Source organism: Chlorocebus sabaeus, chromosome 1 (assembly GCF_047675955.1).
Source record: "Chlorocebus sabaeus isolate Y175 chromosome 1, mChlSab1.0.hap1, whole genome shotgun sequence".
NCBI lineage: Eukaryota > Metazoa > Chordata > Mammalia > Primates > Cercopithecidae > Chlorocebus > Chlorocebus sabaeus.
Window position 1 is genome coordinate 66,491,269 of NC_132904.1, and position 18,201 is coordinate 66,509,469.

The window sequence follows — 18,201 nt, forward strand, 5'->3', positions numbered from 1 at the left end:
TTAGCATAAATATACGCATAAAGGAGGTTGTCATTTTTGTTATAAACTGGGATCGTGTTCTGGGAGACTTTGGTCATATTTTCCTTTTTCAGTCTTCGGCCCTATTACCATTACCATTATACATTCATTGAGTTTGACAATAATTTAATAATCTTTGATGTATAAATGAAAATTAGTTTTGTTCATTAATTATTGTTCTCAAGTAAGTCATTCCAGAAAAACTGCACACCTTTCTCAGAAAGACATATTTCATATCATTGCAGGTAATGAAACAAAGAATGTTTGCCATATTTTCATGAGAAAAGTTTGCCCACAAATACAAGTTTGTTCTAGGAGGACAGGAGAACTTACTCAATAAGATAATGAATGTATCATATGATTATCATCATTGATAATCATCTGTGTACCAAGAGAATTATAAAATAGCAAAGCTCATACTCCTCCCCTTTAAAGCAGATGCTTAGATGTGAACCAAACTATTTGTGTTTATTGCTAAAACATGAGGGCATTGATCTGCTTGAATATATAGGAGAAAAACAGAATTTATATAAGCAGAGGGATGGATACAAAGTGATTTAATAATTTTGTTTAGTGGGCCATTAAGTGGAGAATTAAGAGGCAATACCAAGCAAACAAACAAAAATGTTGTCTAGGGCTCGTGTTGTACAAAAATTTCTGCTTATTAAAAGCATGTTAGAAATTAGGCATAGTCTAGAGAGGGATGTCATATCTGAGTCTTAGCAAAGAAACGTATAATGTATCCTGACATTATCTAGTAAGTGTGTCTTTATAGTATAAAAAAATGTTCCTGGTTCTCAATCTAACTGCTATTACAGATATGTCTCAGGATGAGTAAAAAAGCAGATAAGCAATGCTCATTTAAACCTGTTGGTTTTCTGGATGATGAGTAAAAAAGCCCAATTCCATATTGTCACCCACTTCTGAAACCAATCATGATTCAAAGACAAAAACCAATCCTAGACCTTTTCTTATAACTAAATAAAAATAAAGAAGATTGCTATGATCTGAATGTTTCTTCCCCTCTTCTAATTCATATGCAGAAATCGAATCACCAGTGTGACAGTATGAGGAGGTGGGGCCTTTGGGAACTGAATAGGTTATGAGGACAGAGACTTCATGAATGGGATTAAGCCTTTATAAAAGGAGCTCCAGAAAGCCACCTTGATCCTTCTGCCATGTGAGGACACAGTGGGAAGACATCAACTACTAACCAGAAAGTAGGCCTTCACCAGAAACCATATCTGTCAGTGCTTTGATCTTGAACTTCTCAGCCTCTAGAACTATAGGAAATAAATATCTGTTGTTTATGAGCTACTCATTTTATGATATTTTTGCATAACAATCCAAATAGACTTAAGATAGAGTTTGGCCAGTGTTAGAAGACATTTCTGTTATTTTGCATAGCATTACAGAATTAAAACAAAAACCGTGTTTTCTATATCTAACTGAAATGTACTTAGTATGACAGTTGCGTGTATTTTATTTTGCAAAAGAAGAAAATTTTAATATTAAATGGAAACATTCTCTATCACACTTGAAAACTAATTTTCCCTAAGTCTTTATCTCCAAGATCAATAATTTAAAAAGAAATTTAAGAAATGTTTGAGGGAGGGGCCAAGATGGCTGATTAGAAGCAGCTGTGGTTGGTGGGTTCCACTGAGAATGAAAATAGTGAGTGAATCCCGCACCTTCAACTGAGGTATCCCGGTTCTCTCACTGGGACTGACTAGGTGGTTGTTTGACCCACAGAGAGCAAGGAAAATAGGGTGGAGTGACAGCCCACCCAGTAGCCAGAGGGGGGAAGGGGAGCTGCCACCCCCAGCCAAGGGAGAAGGGGATTGTGCTCCCCCACCGGGGAAATCATGCTTTTTCCACACACCTGTGCAACCTGTGGATCAGGAGATCCCCTTGTGAGCCCATGCCACCAGGGCCTTGGGACACAAGCACAGAGCTGTGCAGACTCTTGGCAGCCACTCAGGCTGTGGCTAGTGGAAGCAGGCTGGACACTGCCTAAAAAAACCGAGTTCCTGGAGGGAGGGGTGGCTGCCATCACTGCAGCACCAGTTGGCTGTTTTCCCCTGCCAGTGCTGGGAAGACTGGATGATTTGAACCAAGAAAAATTCTCCACAGCGCAGCACAGCAGCTGTGACAGATCACAGCCAGACTCCTTCTTTAGGTGGATCCCAGATTCATCCCTTATCACCAGGCAAGGCCTGCCTGTAAGAATATCAGCAACTCGAGCTTGGTGCGGTGGCTCACACCTGTACTCTCAACATTTTGGGAGGCTGAGATGGGCGGATCACCTGAGTTCAGGAGTTCAAGACCAGCCTGGCCAATATGGTGATACCCAGTCTCTACTAAAAATACAAAAAATTAGCTGGGTGTGGTGGCAGGCACCTGTAATCCCAGGTACTTGGGAGGCAGAGGCAGGAGAATTGCTTGAAGCCAGGAGGTAGAGGTTGCAGTGAGCCGAGATCTTCCTATTGCACTCCAGCCTAGGCAACAAGAGTGAAACTCCATCTTAAAGAAAAAAAAAAAAAAAAAAAAAGGAATATTAGGAACTCCAACCAGAGGTTTATGGATAGAACTCTGATTTCCCTGGGACAGAGTTCCTGGAGGGAGGGGCAGCTGGAGTCTTCATGGATCAGCAGACTTAGTCTTTCCTGCCTCCTGGCTCTGAAGAGTCACGGCAGTCCATACAAGAGGGATTCAGGGCTCTGAAGAGTCAGGGCAATCCAGACAAGAGGGCACCACACTGGCTCCACCAAGGGTCAGCCAGACTGCTTCATTAAGCAGGTCCTGGATCTTTTGCCTTCTGACTAGGTAAGACGCCCTCCATCTAGGGTCAACAGACACTTTACACGGGAATGTTCCCACTGACATTAGGTTGGTGCCCCTCTGGGATGGAGCTCCTAGAGGAAGGAACAGCAGCCATCTTTTTCTGGTCTGTGGTCTCCAGTGGTGACACCTCCAGGTGCAGGGGGGGCCCAAATGAATAGGGTTTGAGTGGACCCCCAGCAAATTGCAGCAGCTCTACAGAAGGGGGCTTGATTGTTAAAGGAAAAACAAACAGAAAACGGCAACAACATCAACAAAAAAGACACCACAAAACCCCATCCCAGTGTCAGCAGCCTCAAAGATCAAAGATAGATAAGCTCATGAAGATGAGAACCAATGTAAAAATGCTGAAAACTCAAAGAGCCAGAGATCCTCTTCTCCTCCAAATGATTGCAACACCTCTCCAGCAAGGGCACAGAACTGGGTTGAGATAGATGAACTGACAGAAGTAGGCTTCAGAAGGTGGGTAATAATGAACTTTGCAGAGCTAAAGGAGTACGTGCTGTCCTAATGCAAAGAAGCTAAGAACTATGATAAAACATTACTGAAAGCTGTTAACCAGAATAATCAGTTTAGAGAGAAACATAAATGACCTGATGGAGCTGAAAAATACAACATGATAACTTAACAATACAACCACAAGTGTCAATAGCTGAATAGACCAAGCAGAGAAAGAAATCTCAGAACCTAAAGACTATCTTACTGAAATAAGACAGGGAGACAAGTTTAGACAATAAAAAATGAAAAGGAACAAACAAAACCTCTGAGAACTATGGGATTATGAAAAAGACCAAACCTATGACTGACTGGGGTATGTGAAAGAGATGGGGAGAATGGAACCAAGTTGGAAAATATACTTCAGGATGTGATCCAGGAGTACTTCCCCAACCTAACCATGCAGGCCAACATTCAAATTCAGGAAATCCAAAAAACCCCAGTAAGATACTCCATGAGAAGATTAACCCCAAGACACATAATCATCAGATTCCACAAGGTTGAAATGAAGAAAAAAATATTATGGGCAGCCAGAGAGAAAGGCCAGGTTGCCAACTAAGGGAAGCTTATCAGACTAACAGTGGACCTCTCAGCGGAATCCCTACAATACAGAAGAGATTTGGAAACAATATTCAACATTCTTAAAGAAAAGAATTTCCAATCTAAAATTTCTTATCCAGTCAATCTAAACTTTATAAGCAAAGGAGAAATAAAATCCTTTTCAGAAAAGCAAATTCTGAGGGAATTTGTCACCACCAGTTCTGCTGTGCAAGATCTCCTGAAGTAAGCACTAAATATGGAAAGGAAAAAAAAACCTTTACCACCCTCTACAAAAGCCTACTGAAGTACACAGACCAATGACACTATGAAGCAACTACATTAACAAGTCTGCAAAATAACCAGCTAGCATCATGATGACAGGATCTAATTCACACATAACAATATTAACCTTAAATGTAAATGGGCTAAATGCCTCAATTAAAAGACACAGAATGACAAGCTGGATAAAGAGTCAAGACCCATTAGTGTGCTGTATTCAAGAGATCCATCTCACATGCAAAAACACACACAGTGCAAAATAAAGGAATGGAAGAAAATTTCCCAAGCAAATGAAAAGCAGAAAAAGCAGGGGTTGCATTCCTAGTTTCTGACAAAACAGAATTTAAACTAACAAAGATAAAAAAAGACAAAGAAGGGCATTACATAATGTTAAAGGGATCAATTCAACAAAAGAGCTAACTATCCTAAATATATATGCACCCGATACAGGAGCACCAAGGTTTATAACATAAGTTCCTAGAGACCTACAAAGAGACTTAGACTCCTGCACAATAATAGTGGAGACTTTAACACCTGCTGTCAATATAAGATAGATCATCAAGACAGAAAATTAACAAAGATATTTAGGACTTGAACCCAGCTTCTCAAGATACTCCTTGAGAAGAGCAACTCCAAGACACATAATTGTCAGATTCACCAAAGTTGAAATAAAGGAAAATATGTTAAGGGCAGTCAAAGAGAAAGGTTAGGTTACCCACAAAGGGAAGCCCTTCAGACTAACAGCATATCTCTCAGCAGAAACTCTCCAAGCCAGAAGAGAGTGGGGGCCAATATTTAACATTCTTGAAGAAAAGAATTTACAACCCAGAATTTCATATCCAGCCAATTAAGCTTCATAAGTGAAGGAGAAATAAAATCCTTTACAGACAAGCAAATGCTGAGAGATTTTTTCACCACCAGGCCTGCTCTACAAGAGATCCTGAAGGAAGCATTAAACATGGAAAGGAACGACTGGTACCAACCACTGCAAAAACATGCCAAAACGTAAAGACCACTGATGCTAGGAAGAACTGCATCAACTAACAAGCAAAATAACCAGCTGACATCATAATGATAGGATCAAATTCACACATAACAATATTAACCTTAAATGTAAATGGGCTAACTGCTCCAATTGAAAGACACAGAATGGCAAATTGGATAAAGGGTCAAGACCCATCCATATGTTGTATTCAGGAGACCCATCTCACGTGCAGAGACACACATAGGCTCAAAATAAAGGAATGGAGAAAGATCTACCAAGAAAATGGAAAACAAAAAGAAGGCAGGGGTTGCAATCCTAATCTCTGATAAAACAAACTTTAAACCAACAAAGATCAAAAGAGACAAAGAAGGCCGTTACATAATGGTAAAGGAATCAATTCAACAAGAAGAGCTAACTATCCTAAATATATAGGCACCCAATACAGGAGCACCCAGATTCATAAAGCAAGTCCTTAGAGACCTACAAAGAGACTTAGACTCCCACACAATAATAATGGGGGACTTTAACACCCCACTGTCAACATTAGACAGATCAACGAGACAGAAAGTTAACAAGGATATCCAGGAATTGAACTCATCTCTGCACCAAGCAGACCTAATAGATATCTACAGAACTCTCCACCCCAAATCAACAGAATATACATTCTTCTCAACACCACATCACACTTATTCCAAAATTGACCACATAATTGGAAGTAAAGCACTCCTCAGTAAATATAAAAGAACAGAAATTATAACAAACTGTCTCTCAGACCACAGTGCAATCAAGCTAGAACTCAGGATTAAGAAACTCACTCAAAACTGTTCAACTACATGGAAACTGAACAGCCTGCTCCTGAATGACTACTGAGTACATAACGAAATGAATGCAGAGATAAAATGTTCTTTGAAACCAATGAGAACAAAGACTCCACATACCAGAATCTCTGGGACACATTTAAAGCAGTGTGTAGAGAGAAATTTATAGCACTAAATACCCACAAGAGAAAGCAGGAAAGATCTAAAATGGACATCCTAACATCACAATTAAAACAACTAGAGAAGCAAGAGCAAACACTTCAAAAGCCAGCAGAAGGCAAGAAATAACTAATATCAGAGCAGAACTGAAGGAGATAGAGACACAACAAAACCCTTCAAAAAATAAATGACTCCAGGAGTTGATTTTTTGAAAAGATCAACAAAATTGACAGACCACTAGCAAGACTAATAAAGAAGAAAAGAGAGAAGAATCAAATAGATGCAATCAAAAACGATAAAGGGGATATCACCACTGACCCCACAGAAATACAAAACTACCATCAGAGAATGCTATAAACATCTGTACGCAAATAAACTAGAAAACCTAGAAGAAGGGGATAAATTCCTATACACATACATAATTAATAGCTTAACAACCAAGAAGTCCAGGACCAGAGGGATTCACAGTCAAATTCTACCAGAGGTACAAGGAGGAGCTGGTACCATTCCTTCTGAAACTATTCCAATCAATAGAAAAGGAGGGAATCCTCCCTAGCTCATTTTATGAGGCCAGCATCATCCTGATACCAAAGCCTGGCAGAGACACAACAAAAAAAGATAATTTTAGACCAATAGCCCTGAAGAACATCAATGCAAAAATCCTCAATAAAATACTGGCAAACCGAATCCAGCAGCACATCAAAAAGCTTATCCACCATGATCAGGTGGGCTTTATCCCTGGGATGGTTCAACATACACAAATCAATAAATGTAATCCCGCATATAAACAGAACCAAAGACAAGAACCACATGATTATCTCAATAGATACAGAAAAGGCCTCTGACAAAATTCTACAGCCCTTCATACTAAAAACTCTCAATAAATTAGGTATTGATGGGATGTATCTCAAAATAATCAGAGCCATTTATGACAAACACACAGCCAATATCATACTGAATGGGCAAAAACTGGAAGCATTCCCTTTGAAAACTGGCATGAAACATGGAGGCCCTCTCTCACCACTCCTATTCAACATAGTGTTGGAAGTTCTGGCCAGGGCAATCAGGCAGGAGAAAGAAATAAAGGGTATTCTATAGGGAAAAGAGGAAGTCAAATTGTCCCTGTTTGCAGATGACATGATTGTACATTTGGAAAACCCCATGGTCTCAGCCCAAAATCTCCTTAAGCTGATAAGCAACTTCAGCAAAGTCTCAGGATACAAAATCAATGTGCAAAAATCACAAGTATTCTTACACACCAATAACAGACAAACAGAGAGCCAAATCATGAGTGAACTCCCATTCACAGTTGCTTCAAATAGAATAAAATACCTAGGAATCCAATTTACAAGGGATGTGAAGGACCTCTGCAAGGACAATTACAAACCACTGCTCAGTGAAATAAAAGAGGACACAAACAAATGGAAGAACATTACATGCTCATGGGTAGTAAGAATCAATATAGTGAAAATGGTCATACTGCCCAAAGTAATTTATAGATTCAATGCCATCCCCATCAAGCTACCAATGACTTTCTTCACAGAATTGGAAAAAACTACTTTAAAGTTCATATGGAACCAAAAAAGAGCCCACATTGCCAAGACAATCCTAAACCAAAAGAACAAAGCTGGAGGCATTATGCTACCTGACTTCAAACTATACTACAAGGCTACAGTAACCAAAACAGCATGGTACTGGTACCAAAACAGAAATAGAGAACAATGGAACAGAACAGAGGCTTCGGAAATAACACCACACATCTACAACCATCTGATCTTTGAAAAACCTGACAAAAACAAGAAATGGGGAAAGGATTCCCTATTTAATAAATGGTGCTGGAAAAACTGACTAGTCTTATGTAGAAAGCTGAAACTGGATCCCTTCCTTACACCTTATACAAAAATTAATTCAAGATGGATTAAAGACTTAAATGTTAGACTTAAAGACCATAAAAACTCTAGAAGAAAACCTAGGCAATACCATTGAGGACATAGGCATGGGCAAGAACTTCATGTGTAAAACACCAAAAGCAATGGCAACAAAAGCCAGAATTCACAAATGGGATCTAATTAAACTAAAGAGCTTCTGCACAGCAAAGGAAACTACCATCAGAGTGAACAGGCAACCTACAGAATGGGAGAAAATTTTTGCAATCTACTCATCTGACAAGGGGCTAATATCCAGAATCTACAAAGAACTCAAACAAACTTATAAGAAAAAAACAACCCCATCCAAAAGTGGGCAAAGGATATGAACAGACAGTTCTCAAAAGAAGATATTTATGCAGCCAGCAGACACATGAAAAAATGCTCATCATCACTTGCCATCAGAGAAATGCAAATCAAAACCACAATGAGATACCATCTCACATGGGTTAGAATGGCAATCATTAAAAAGTCAGGAAACAACAGGTGCTGGAGAGGATGTGGAGAAATAGGAACACTTTTACACTATTGGTGAGGCTGTAAACTTATTCAACCATTTTGGAAGACATTGTGGCGATTCCTCAGGGATCTAGAACTAGAAATACCATTTGACCCAGCCATCCTGTTACTGGGTATCTACCCAAAGGATTATACATCATGCTGTTATAAAGACACATGCACACATATGTTTACTGTGGCACTATTCACAATAACAAAGACTTGGAACCAACCCAGATGTCCATCAACGATAGACTCGATTAAGAAAATGTGGCACATATACCCCATGAAATACCGTGAAGCCATAAAAAGGATGAGTTTATGCCCTTTGTAGGGACATGGATGAAGCTAGAAACCATCACTCTCAGCAAACTATCGCAAGGACAAAAAAACCAAACACCGTATCTTCTCACTCATAGGTGAGAAGTGAACAATGAGAACACTTGGACACAGGAAGGGGAACAGCACACACCAAGGCCTGTCATGAGGTGTGGGGAAGGGGGAGGGATAGCATTAGGAGATATACCTAATGTAAATGACGAGTTAATGGGTGCAGCACACCAACATGGCACATGTATACATATGTAACAAACCCGCACGTTGTGAACATGTACCCCAGAACTTAAAGTATAATTTTAAAAAATCTAGTATATATTTCTAAAAGAATTTGGAACAAAAGCACCGATAAAATAAGTAAGTAAAGTGAAAAAAAAAAAGAAATTCACTCAAAACTACACAACTAAATGGAAATTGAACAACCTGTTGCTGACTGACACCTGCTAAAATAGTAAAATTAAGGCAGAAATTAAGCAGTTTTTTGAAACTAATAAGAGCAAAGAGACAACATACCAAAATCTCTGAGATGTAGCTAAAACAGTGTTGAGGGAAATTTATAGCACTAAATGTCCACATCATAAAGCTACAAAGATCTCAAATCGACATCCTAACATCACAGCAAAAAGAACTAGAGAAACCAAGAGCAATCAAATCCCAAAGCTAAGACAAGAAATAACCAAGATCAGATCAGAACTGAGGGTGATAGAGACATGAAAAACCCTTTACAAAATCAACAAATCTAGGACCAGTTTTTTGAATAAATGAATAAAATAGCCCACTACTCGACTAATGAAGAAGAGAGAAGAATCAAATAGACACAATAAAAAAGGATAAAGGGAATATCACCACTGATATCACAGAAATACAAACAACCGTCAGAGATAGATACTTCTATGCAAATCAACTAGAGAATCTAGAAGAAATGGATAAATTCCTGGAAACATACATCCTCCCAAGATTGAACCAGGAAGAATTTGAAAGCCTGAACAGACCAGTAACGAGTTCTAACACTGAGACAGTAATAAACACCCTACCAACCAAAGAAAGTCCCAAACCGGATGGATTTATAGTTGAATTCTACTGCAGGTACAAAGAGGAGCTAGTGCCATTCCTTCTGCAATTATTCCAAGGAACCGAAGAGGAAGGACTCCTCTCCAACTCATTTTATGAGGCCAGCATTATTCTGATACCAAAACCTGGCAGAGATACAACAAAAAAGAAAACTTCAAACCAATATCCCTGATGAACATCAATGAGAAAATCCTCAATAAAATACTGGCAAACCGAATCCAGCAGCACATCAAAAGCTTATCCACCATGATCAAGTTGACTTTATACCTGGGATGCAAGGCTGGTTCAACATACACAAATCAACAAATGTAATTCATCGCATAAACAGAACTAAAGACAAAAACCACATGATTATCTCAATAGGTGCAGAAAAGGCTTTTGATAAACTTCAACATGGCTTTATGTTAAAAAAAAAACTCTCAATAAACTAGATATTGAAGGAACATACCTCAAAATAGTAAGTCATCTTTGACAAATCCACAGCCATTATCATACTGAGTAGGCAAAAGCTGGAAGCATTCCTCTTGGAAACCAGCACAAGACAAGAATAACCTCTCTCACCACTCCTATTAAACATAGTATTGGAAGTTCTGACCAGGGCAATCAGACAAGAGAAAGAAATAAAGGTATTCACAAAGGAAGGGAGGAAGTCTAATTGTCTCTGTTTGAAGATGACATGATCCTATATCTAGAAAAACCCATTGTTTCAGCCCAAAAGTTTCTTATGCTGATCAGCAATTTCAACAAAGTCTCAGGACACAAAATCAATGTGCAAAAATCAGAAGCATTCCTATACACCAACAAGAGACAAGCAGAGAGCCAAATTATGAATGAACTTTCATTTACAATTGCTACAAAGAGAATAAAATACCTAGGAATACAGCTAATAAGAGAAGTGAAGGACCTCTTCAAGAACTACAAACCACTGCTCAATGAAATCAGAGAGGACAAAAACAAATTTACAAAATTCCATGGTCATGGATAGAAAGAATCAATATCGTGAAAATGCCATTCTGCCCAAAGTGATTGAGAAATTCAATGCATTCACATTAAACTACCATTGACATTCTTCACAGAATTAGAAAAAAAAAATTCGTGTGGAACCATTTTGGAGCCTGTATAGCCAAGACAACCCTAAGCAAAAAGAACAAAGCTGAAGGCATCACTCTACCCAACTTCAAACTATACTATAAGGCCACCAAAACAGCATGGTACTGTTACAAAAACAGACACATAGAACAGTGGAACAGAATAGAGAGCTAAGAATTAAGACAGCTTATCTACAACCATCTGATCTTTGACAAACCTGACAAAAACAACCAATAGGGAAAGGATTCCCTATTTAATAAATGATGCTGAGAGAACTGGCTAGCCATATGCAGAAAATTGAAACCGGATCTCTTCCTTACACCTTATAAAAAATTAGTCCAAAATGAATTAAAGACTTAAATGTAAAACCCAAAACTATAAAAACTCTAGAAGAATATCTAGGCAATATAATTTGGGACATAGGCATAGGCAAGGATTTCATGATGAAAACATCAAAAGCAATTGCAATAAAAGCTAAAATTGACAAATGGGGTCTAACTAAACTGAAGAGCTTCTGCACAGCAATAGAAACTATCATCAGTGTGAACAGACAATTTACAGAATGGTAAAAAATTTTGCAATCTCTCCATCTAACAAAGGTCTAATATCCAGAGTCTACAAGGAATTTAAACAAATTTACAAGAAAAATAGCAAACAACCCCATTAAAAAGTGGGCAAAGGACATGAACAGATAATTCTCAAAAGAAGACATTTTTTTTGCAGCCAACAAACATGAAATAAAGCCCAACATCACTGATCATTAGAGAAATGCAAATCAAAACCACAATGATATAGTATCTCACACCAGTTAGAATGACGATTATTAGAAAGCCAAGAAACAACAGATGCTGGCAAGGCTGTGGAGAAATAAGAAAGCTTTTACTGTGTTGGTGGGAATGTAAATTAGTTCAACCATTGTGGAAGACAGTGCAGTCATTCCTCAAAGACCTAGAACTAGAAATACCATTTGACCCAGCAATCTCACTACTGGGTATATACCCAAAGGAATATAAATCATTCTATTATAAAGATACATGCATGCATATGTTCATTGCAGCACTATTTATAATAGCAAAGATGTGGAATTAACCCAAATGCCCATTAATGGCATAGAGTGGATAAGGAAAATGTGGCACGTATTCACCATGGAATACTATGTGGCCATAAAATAGAAGGAGATAATGTGCTTTGCAGGGACATGAATGGAGATGGAAGCCATTATCCTCCACAAACTAACCCAAGAACAGAAAAGCAAACACTGTATGTTCTCACTTAGAAGTGGGAGCTGAACAATGAGACACATGGACACAGGGATGGGAACAACACACACTGGGGCCTGTCGGGGTGGGGATCAGGCAAGGGAGAGCATCAGGAAATATAGCCAATACATACTGAATTTAATACCTAGATGATTGAAAGGTACAGCAAAAAACCACGGCACACATTTACCTATGTGACAAACCTGCACATCCTGCAGATATGCCCTGGAACTTAAAATAAAATAAAACGTTAAATTGCAAATAGGCAAAGAGTCTAGTGTAATTTCAGTTTTAAATAAATTATATGTTATATTATATCAGATTCAGATTAGAATCATGAAGTGACCTGACTCATAGATGGAATGTATTAAAAAACAATAATTTTGATTACAAACAGAACCCAAGTGCAGCTTGATGCAGTAGTAGAAAACAATCCACATCTCCTTTTGTTGACCATTAATCTACATTAACATTGTGGATTCATCTAATTTGTGGGGTAAGGTAGAATATTTAAAGGAGAAAGGGTTTAACCTAGGGATATTAGCTATTAGCCTAGGTTGACCCGGGAAACCCAATTATATATATATAGCGTCATAAAGCCTCATGGGAACATGACAAACAACTTCTCCAGAGATACTTGATTTGTTTCTGAAGGGTTTAACGTCAGGGATGATGCTCTCTCTACCTAGAAAAATCTTAGCTCAGATTTTTATTCCATTCCACCTTCTCTTTTGTTTTAATATCTTCATTTGCTTTTTTTTCGTGTGAGGGGGAACCTTCTTCCTTTCACTCATTCTCCATTCAATATGGCTTATAGCTTAGCAGTAATGGCATAAAACCATGCAATGGCTTGAATACCTGATGCTGGCATCAATGTAGCTCAGAGTGATTCAGAAGTCTATAGTCCAGAGGCCCTTGCTAATCTGATGTTTGTTAATACTTTTATGGAAAGGCAATGAGCACAAATCCTCTTTCATCTCTCTTGCACTTTTATGCTCTAGGTATTGAATTGATTGCAGGTAGGAAAAGAGAAGAATGCATTGGAAATAACAGTCTTCAGAAGTGCAGGGACTGCACAGGCTGTTCAATGTAGTGCAACTGGAAGAGAATGATTGTCGACACTAAGTACAAGAGCATAAACAAACATTTGGAGGGCCTTTTTTCATTTTACTATAGGCACAATGTCTAGCATCATGCAAAAAATGAGTATGCAGGGACCACAGTGAGCACTGAGTCCAGCCTGTAGGTGAAGGTGATAATAAAGATTATGTAACAGATGCTACTGAAGAAGTGGATATAAATACTTTTCATTAAGGTAAGTAGGAACATAAGCATCAAATCCCTGAGTCCCAAAGGCAATGTCTATTTAACAGTTCAAGGGAATGTTGGGATGTTTTTGCAAAAGAGTGGGTTATAAAATATCCAGAAGTGATCCACTAAAATGGCTATCAGATTAATTAAACCCATGCGGGAAAGAGAACCTAGAGAATACCTAGAAAAAAAAAATCAATACTGATCTCAGTATGATAAACAGAAAGTTATCTGGCACAGTAAATAGGTGGGGAGAGAAACCTTAATCTAACCGAATGGCGAAATATTCAGGATGAGGCATGTGAATTTATATAGGCATGGTCACTCCAGGTGAAGTGAAGAAAATTATGGTGTACAGGCCTGGAGATCCAGACATGCTGTTTTCCAACTGGGACATCCACCTGCGTGAATATCTCAGGTGAGATCTCACAAATTTATTGAGGTAAAGCCATTTTTGCAAGACAGTCATATAAACAGATATTTGAGACAAATTAGAGGCATGAAGTTATCATTTGGGTTATGAGCCACTGATTAAAATTACATCTATAAGGTAGGGGATGGTACAAATAGATTGTAGGTTACAGAAGGGAAAGACAGACAAAGTTTTTATTCCTGTCCCTTTCAGAAGCTCCCTATTTTGTGCAGGGTAAAACACATTTACATCATGAAATGCTAACCCAAATTTCAATAAGCCTGAGAAAAAGAGAAAAGAGCTGGAGTGTTACCAGTTATCAGATTCTCTCCCCTACGGAGAGATACTAGTGGGTGGGGTGAAGATGGAAGAGAGGATGATTACTAGGCAGAATTGATGTGCTTATGAAGGAAAGAAGTAGAATTATGAGCAACAGGGAGATATTCCCACAGGAAAAAGAAACTACATGTATGAAAAACTTGTTAAAATAATATAAAACTCTGTAAGGAGAAGGGAACCCATATTCAAATCTTCAGTCTGAATTTGTCTCTATTAAATTTTGAGGGAAGTATCAAGTCATTTAAGGGTGAGGAATTTAAAGTTATAGATATGTGAATTCGAGTCTATTTTCATGACTTACCACTTCCTTTATAATGTGAACAATACACTTCATAGAGATACAAAGATTGTATAAATTATTATATTCAAACCGTTGTAACTTTGGAAACAGCCTCGCACATCCTCTTTCTAGTTTCAAACTTTTTTCCAAATATACTCTTTCAACTCATACCACGCCTAAACAATTACTATAGATTTTCTATATAATGGTTAACATTAAAACGTGCACATGGTTTTTCTAAAAGTCTCCCATCTGTCACTGGGAATGTTTAACCCTAGCACAGGTACTGACCCTGAAGATGAGGTTTGTATTAAGACAATCTGTGTTATTGAGAACTTTAGAGTTTAATATTTTCTAGGAGACTCTTCTTAGGTTTTGAGGATATCCTTAAAATGTGAACCAGAAGAAGTCAGAGAATGAAAATAAAATTGTAGTCATCATAGAAACAGAGGGGAGAGAAAGAATAAGGGATACCCACAGTATCATCAAGTGGGGTTAATGGACACAAAAGAAGAGGTTAATGGTTAATATTAGACTTTTATGAAATAAACACAAGGGTCTGGGGAAGTAGGCCTGCCTGGATTTATACACTCGGTAATTCATTTCTTCATTTCCCAAATATTTATTGAGTACCTAGACTGATTTAGGCACTATAGAGGTCAATTGGTGTATGCAGTGAAAAAAAGGCAAGACAAGACAAGAAAAGGCAGTATGCAGATAATTATCTTAATACAGATATCATATGTGATATGAGACAAGCAAAAAGTATTGTTAGAATGCATAATGGAATGGAGATGGAGGGACAATCTAGTCTTCAGAGCCATTGAAGACTACTAGGAGGGAGACAGGGACACTTGTAAATTCAGGTCCCTGCAAATCCAAGGAAAACAAGGCTCTCAAAAAATTTGCCCCTCCTATCTTATCCTACTAACATTCAGTCTGTTGTGTTACAGTGGATTCAATTCAGTACAATTTGTGAAACCTCAAATTTTAAATTCTCAAGCGATTAAGGATATCTATTATGAACAACATATCTTCCCTGCCCTCCACTTCTTCATCTCAAAGGCTATCTACAATAAGTTCTTTCCATAAGGTCTTAGCAGGAGGAGTTAGTGTTATTTCCCAAAGCCAGCATTCCTGTAGACATAAATTGCTAATTTCTAAAATTCTTCCCTCTGGGCTTATTCTCAGTGTATGTTCTCAGGTATAGGGTTTTGCTCTCAATACCTAGCGTTCTTCTAATTTTCCAAAGTTTTCAATATATACTGAAAACCTATTAAAGCCTTCTGTTATTAAAATTTTATATTTTATTGTGCATATATAAATGTGTATTACATATATGTGTGTGTTACAGATATATATGTATATATAGAGATATACACACATATGTATGTATATCTGTAACATACACATATATCTTTAACACACAGATAAATATCTGTAACACACATATATAAACACATAATAAAATATAAAATTTTAATTACAAAAGATAGTATTGAATGTATGATTTTTTAGAAGTTTTAAATATAGGTTAATGAGAATTCCTTTTGTTTTTCTCTTCACCATCAAAGAATTCTCCAAAAGAACCTTCATTTTTATTAATTTTTGGTCTGTTTTTGCATGCATAAACAAATTAGTTTTTATGTGCTTAAACAATCTTACAAAAAATCATTGTCGAGTCACATAAATATAATTCAATAATTTGCTATTTAAGCCTTGGACACCTATTAATCTGTATCGTTTTTAAACCACTAAAGCATATTCCATAGTACAGATAAATTCTAGTTTATTTACTTATTTATATAATAATTGCTAGCTGTTAAACTTTTTGTGTGTTTTTTTTAGCTCTATTTCAAATATTGCTGAAGTGAAAATTCTCATTTTGAGTCTCTGTGACCATCAACAAACATTAGAGTATGAAACTAGTGCAGTGCTAAGATTTGGAATTTCTGGACTAAATAGCATATGTACAAAAGACTAATTTAGATTGCAACTTATGAAAGTGTTCCCCACACATTCATCAATATGCAGCATTTTAAAAATCTTTTTGAGACAGAGTCTCGCTGTGTTGCCCAGGCTGGAGGGCAGTGGCATGATCTTGGCTCACAGCAACCTCCACCTCCTGGGCTCAAGCGATGCTCCTGATATGCAGCATTTTCAATGCTCTTTAACGTTGACAAGGCGACGAGCACATTCTCCCTCCCTAGATTGCGTTTGGTAATGAAACTGATTGGCTTGAGGAACACCATCTCATCAACCCTAACTCCATTATTATTTTCTTTGAAGAAAGAGTTGGATCAACCCCTGGCAAATCTGCTTGATCTTAACACTATAGATTATGGGGTTGAGCACAGGTGGTACCAGAAGTAGACATTGGCCACGAGGAGGCAAACAGCAGGTGCAGTATGCTTCAGGAAGCAGTGTACCAGAGCCACACTGATCATGGGCACATAATACACAAGGACTGCACAGATGTGTGATACACATGTGTTGAGGGCTTTCCACCGCCCCTCTCCAGAAGTAATGCCCAGCACTGTGCAGAGAATCAGTACATAGGAGACTGTGAGGAGCCGTGAGTCCAGTCCAAAAGTGGAAGTGATGATACAGAGTCCCAGAATGCTGTTGGGACGAGTGGCCCCACAGGGCAGCTGAATTAAATCTGAGTGCAGACAATAGGAGTGAGAGAGGGTGATACTGCCACAGAAGAGCAGATGCTTCAGGAGAACGGGCAGTGGGAATATGAGCATCACACTCTTCAGTCCAAGGGTAGCACCAGTACCAGCAATACGGGGCAAGGTCAGGATAGCAGTGTACTGCAGTGGGTTGTAGATGGCCACAAAGCGGTCAACAGACATGGCCAGCAGAACTCCTGACTCCATGATGGAAAACAAATGTATGGAGAACATCTGCAAAAGGCAGGCTTCAAAGCAGATCTTTTTGGCACTAAAAAGGAAGATGCCCAGCACAGTGGGCAGTGTAGAGGCAGAGACACCAAGCTCTGCAAAGGCCAGCATAGCTAGGAACAAGTACATTGACTGGTGCAGAGAGATGTTTTTCTTGATCACAATCAGGATCAGGCTATTGCCCATGAGGGCCACAGGATATGTGGAACAGAACGGAAAGGTGAACCAGGGATACTGTTCCTCCAGACCAGGGAAACCAGTCAGCAGAAAATATTCTGGGGTGAATTGACTGCTGCTGAACATTCTCTCGTGTCTGGAGTCTGAGGACTTTGGCTTAGGCAAATGACACAAACATAACCTGTGGTGAAAAACATCAAATTAATAGACTGTTGACTGAATGACTGTAAATTCATCAGCCTAGTACTATCAACCAAGTCATTTATCTTCTCCCATTCCATGACTAGTTCAATTTGGTCTTCAATACAACAAGAGAGTGTGGAGACATGACTTACAGATATGTATATGACTAAAATAAAATAATATGATAACAAATTGTACTATCACAATTTAAACTAATTCCCATAATGACTTCAAAGTACATATGTATGGTTAATGTTTCCCATTTCTCTAGCAAAAGATA

The 18,201-nt window shown here is 38.2% G+C and overlaps 1 protein-coding gene across 1 annotated transcript; it reads right to left on the minus strand.

The window, feature by feature from the left end:
- Window positions 1-16,994: 16,994 nt before the first annotated feature.
- On the minus strand, window positions 16,995-17,864 carry LOC103247888 (olfactory receptor 51I2-like). Its single transcript, XM_008019883.3, has one exon. The coding sequence runs from the start codon at window positions 17,862-17,864 to the stop codon at window positions 16,995-16,997; it is 870 nt and encodes a 289-aa protein (XP_008018074.3).
- Between the last annotated feature and the right edge of the window lie 337 nt (window positions 17,865-18,201).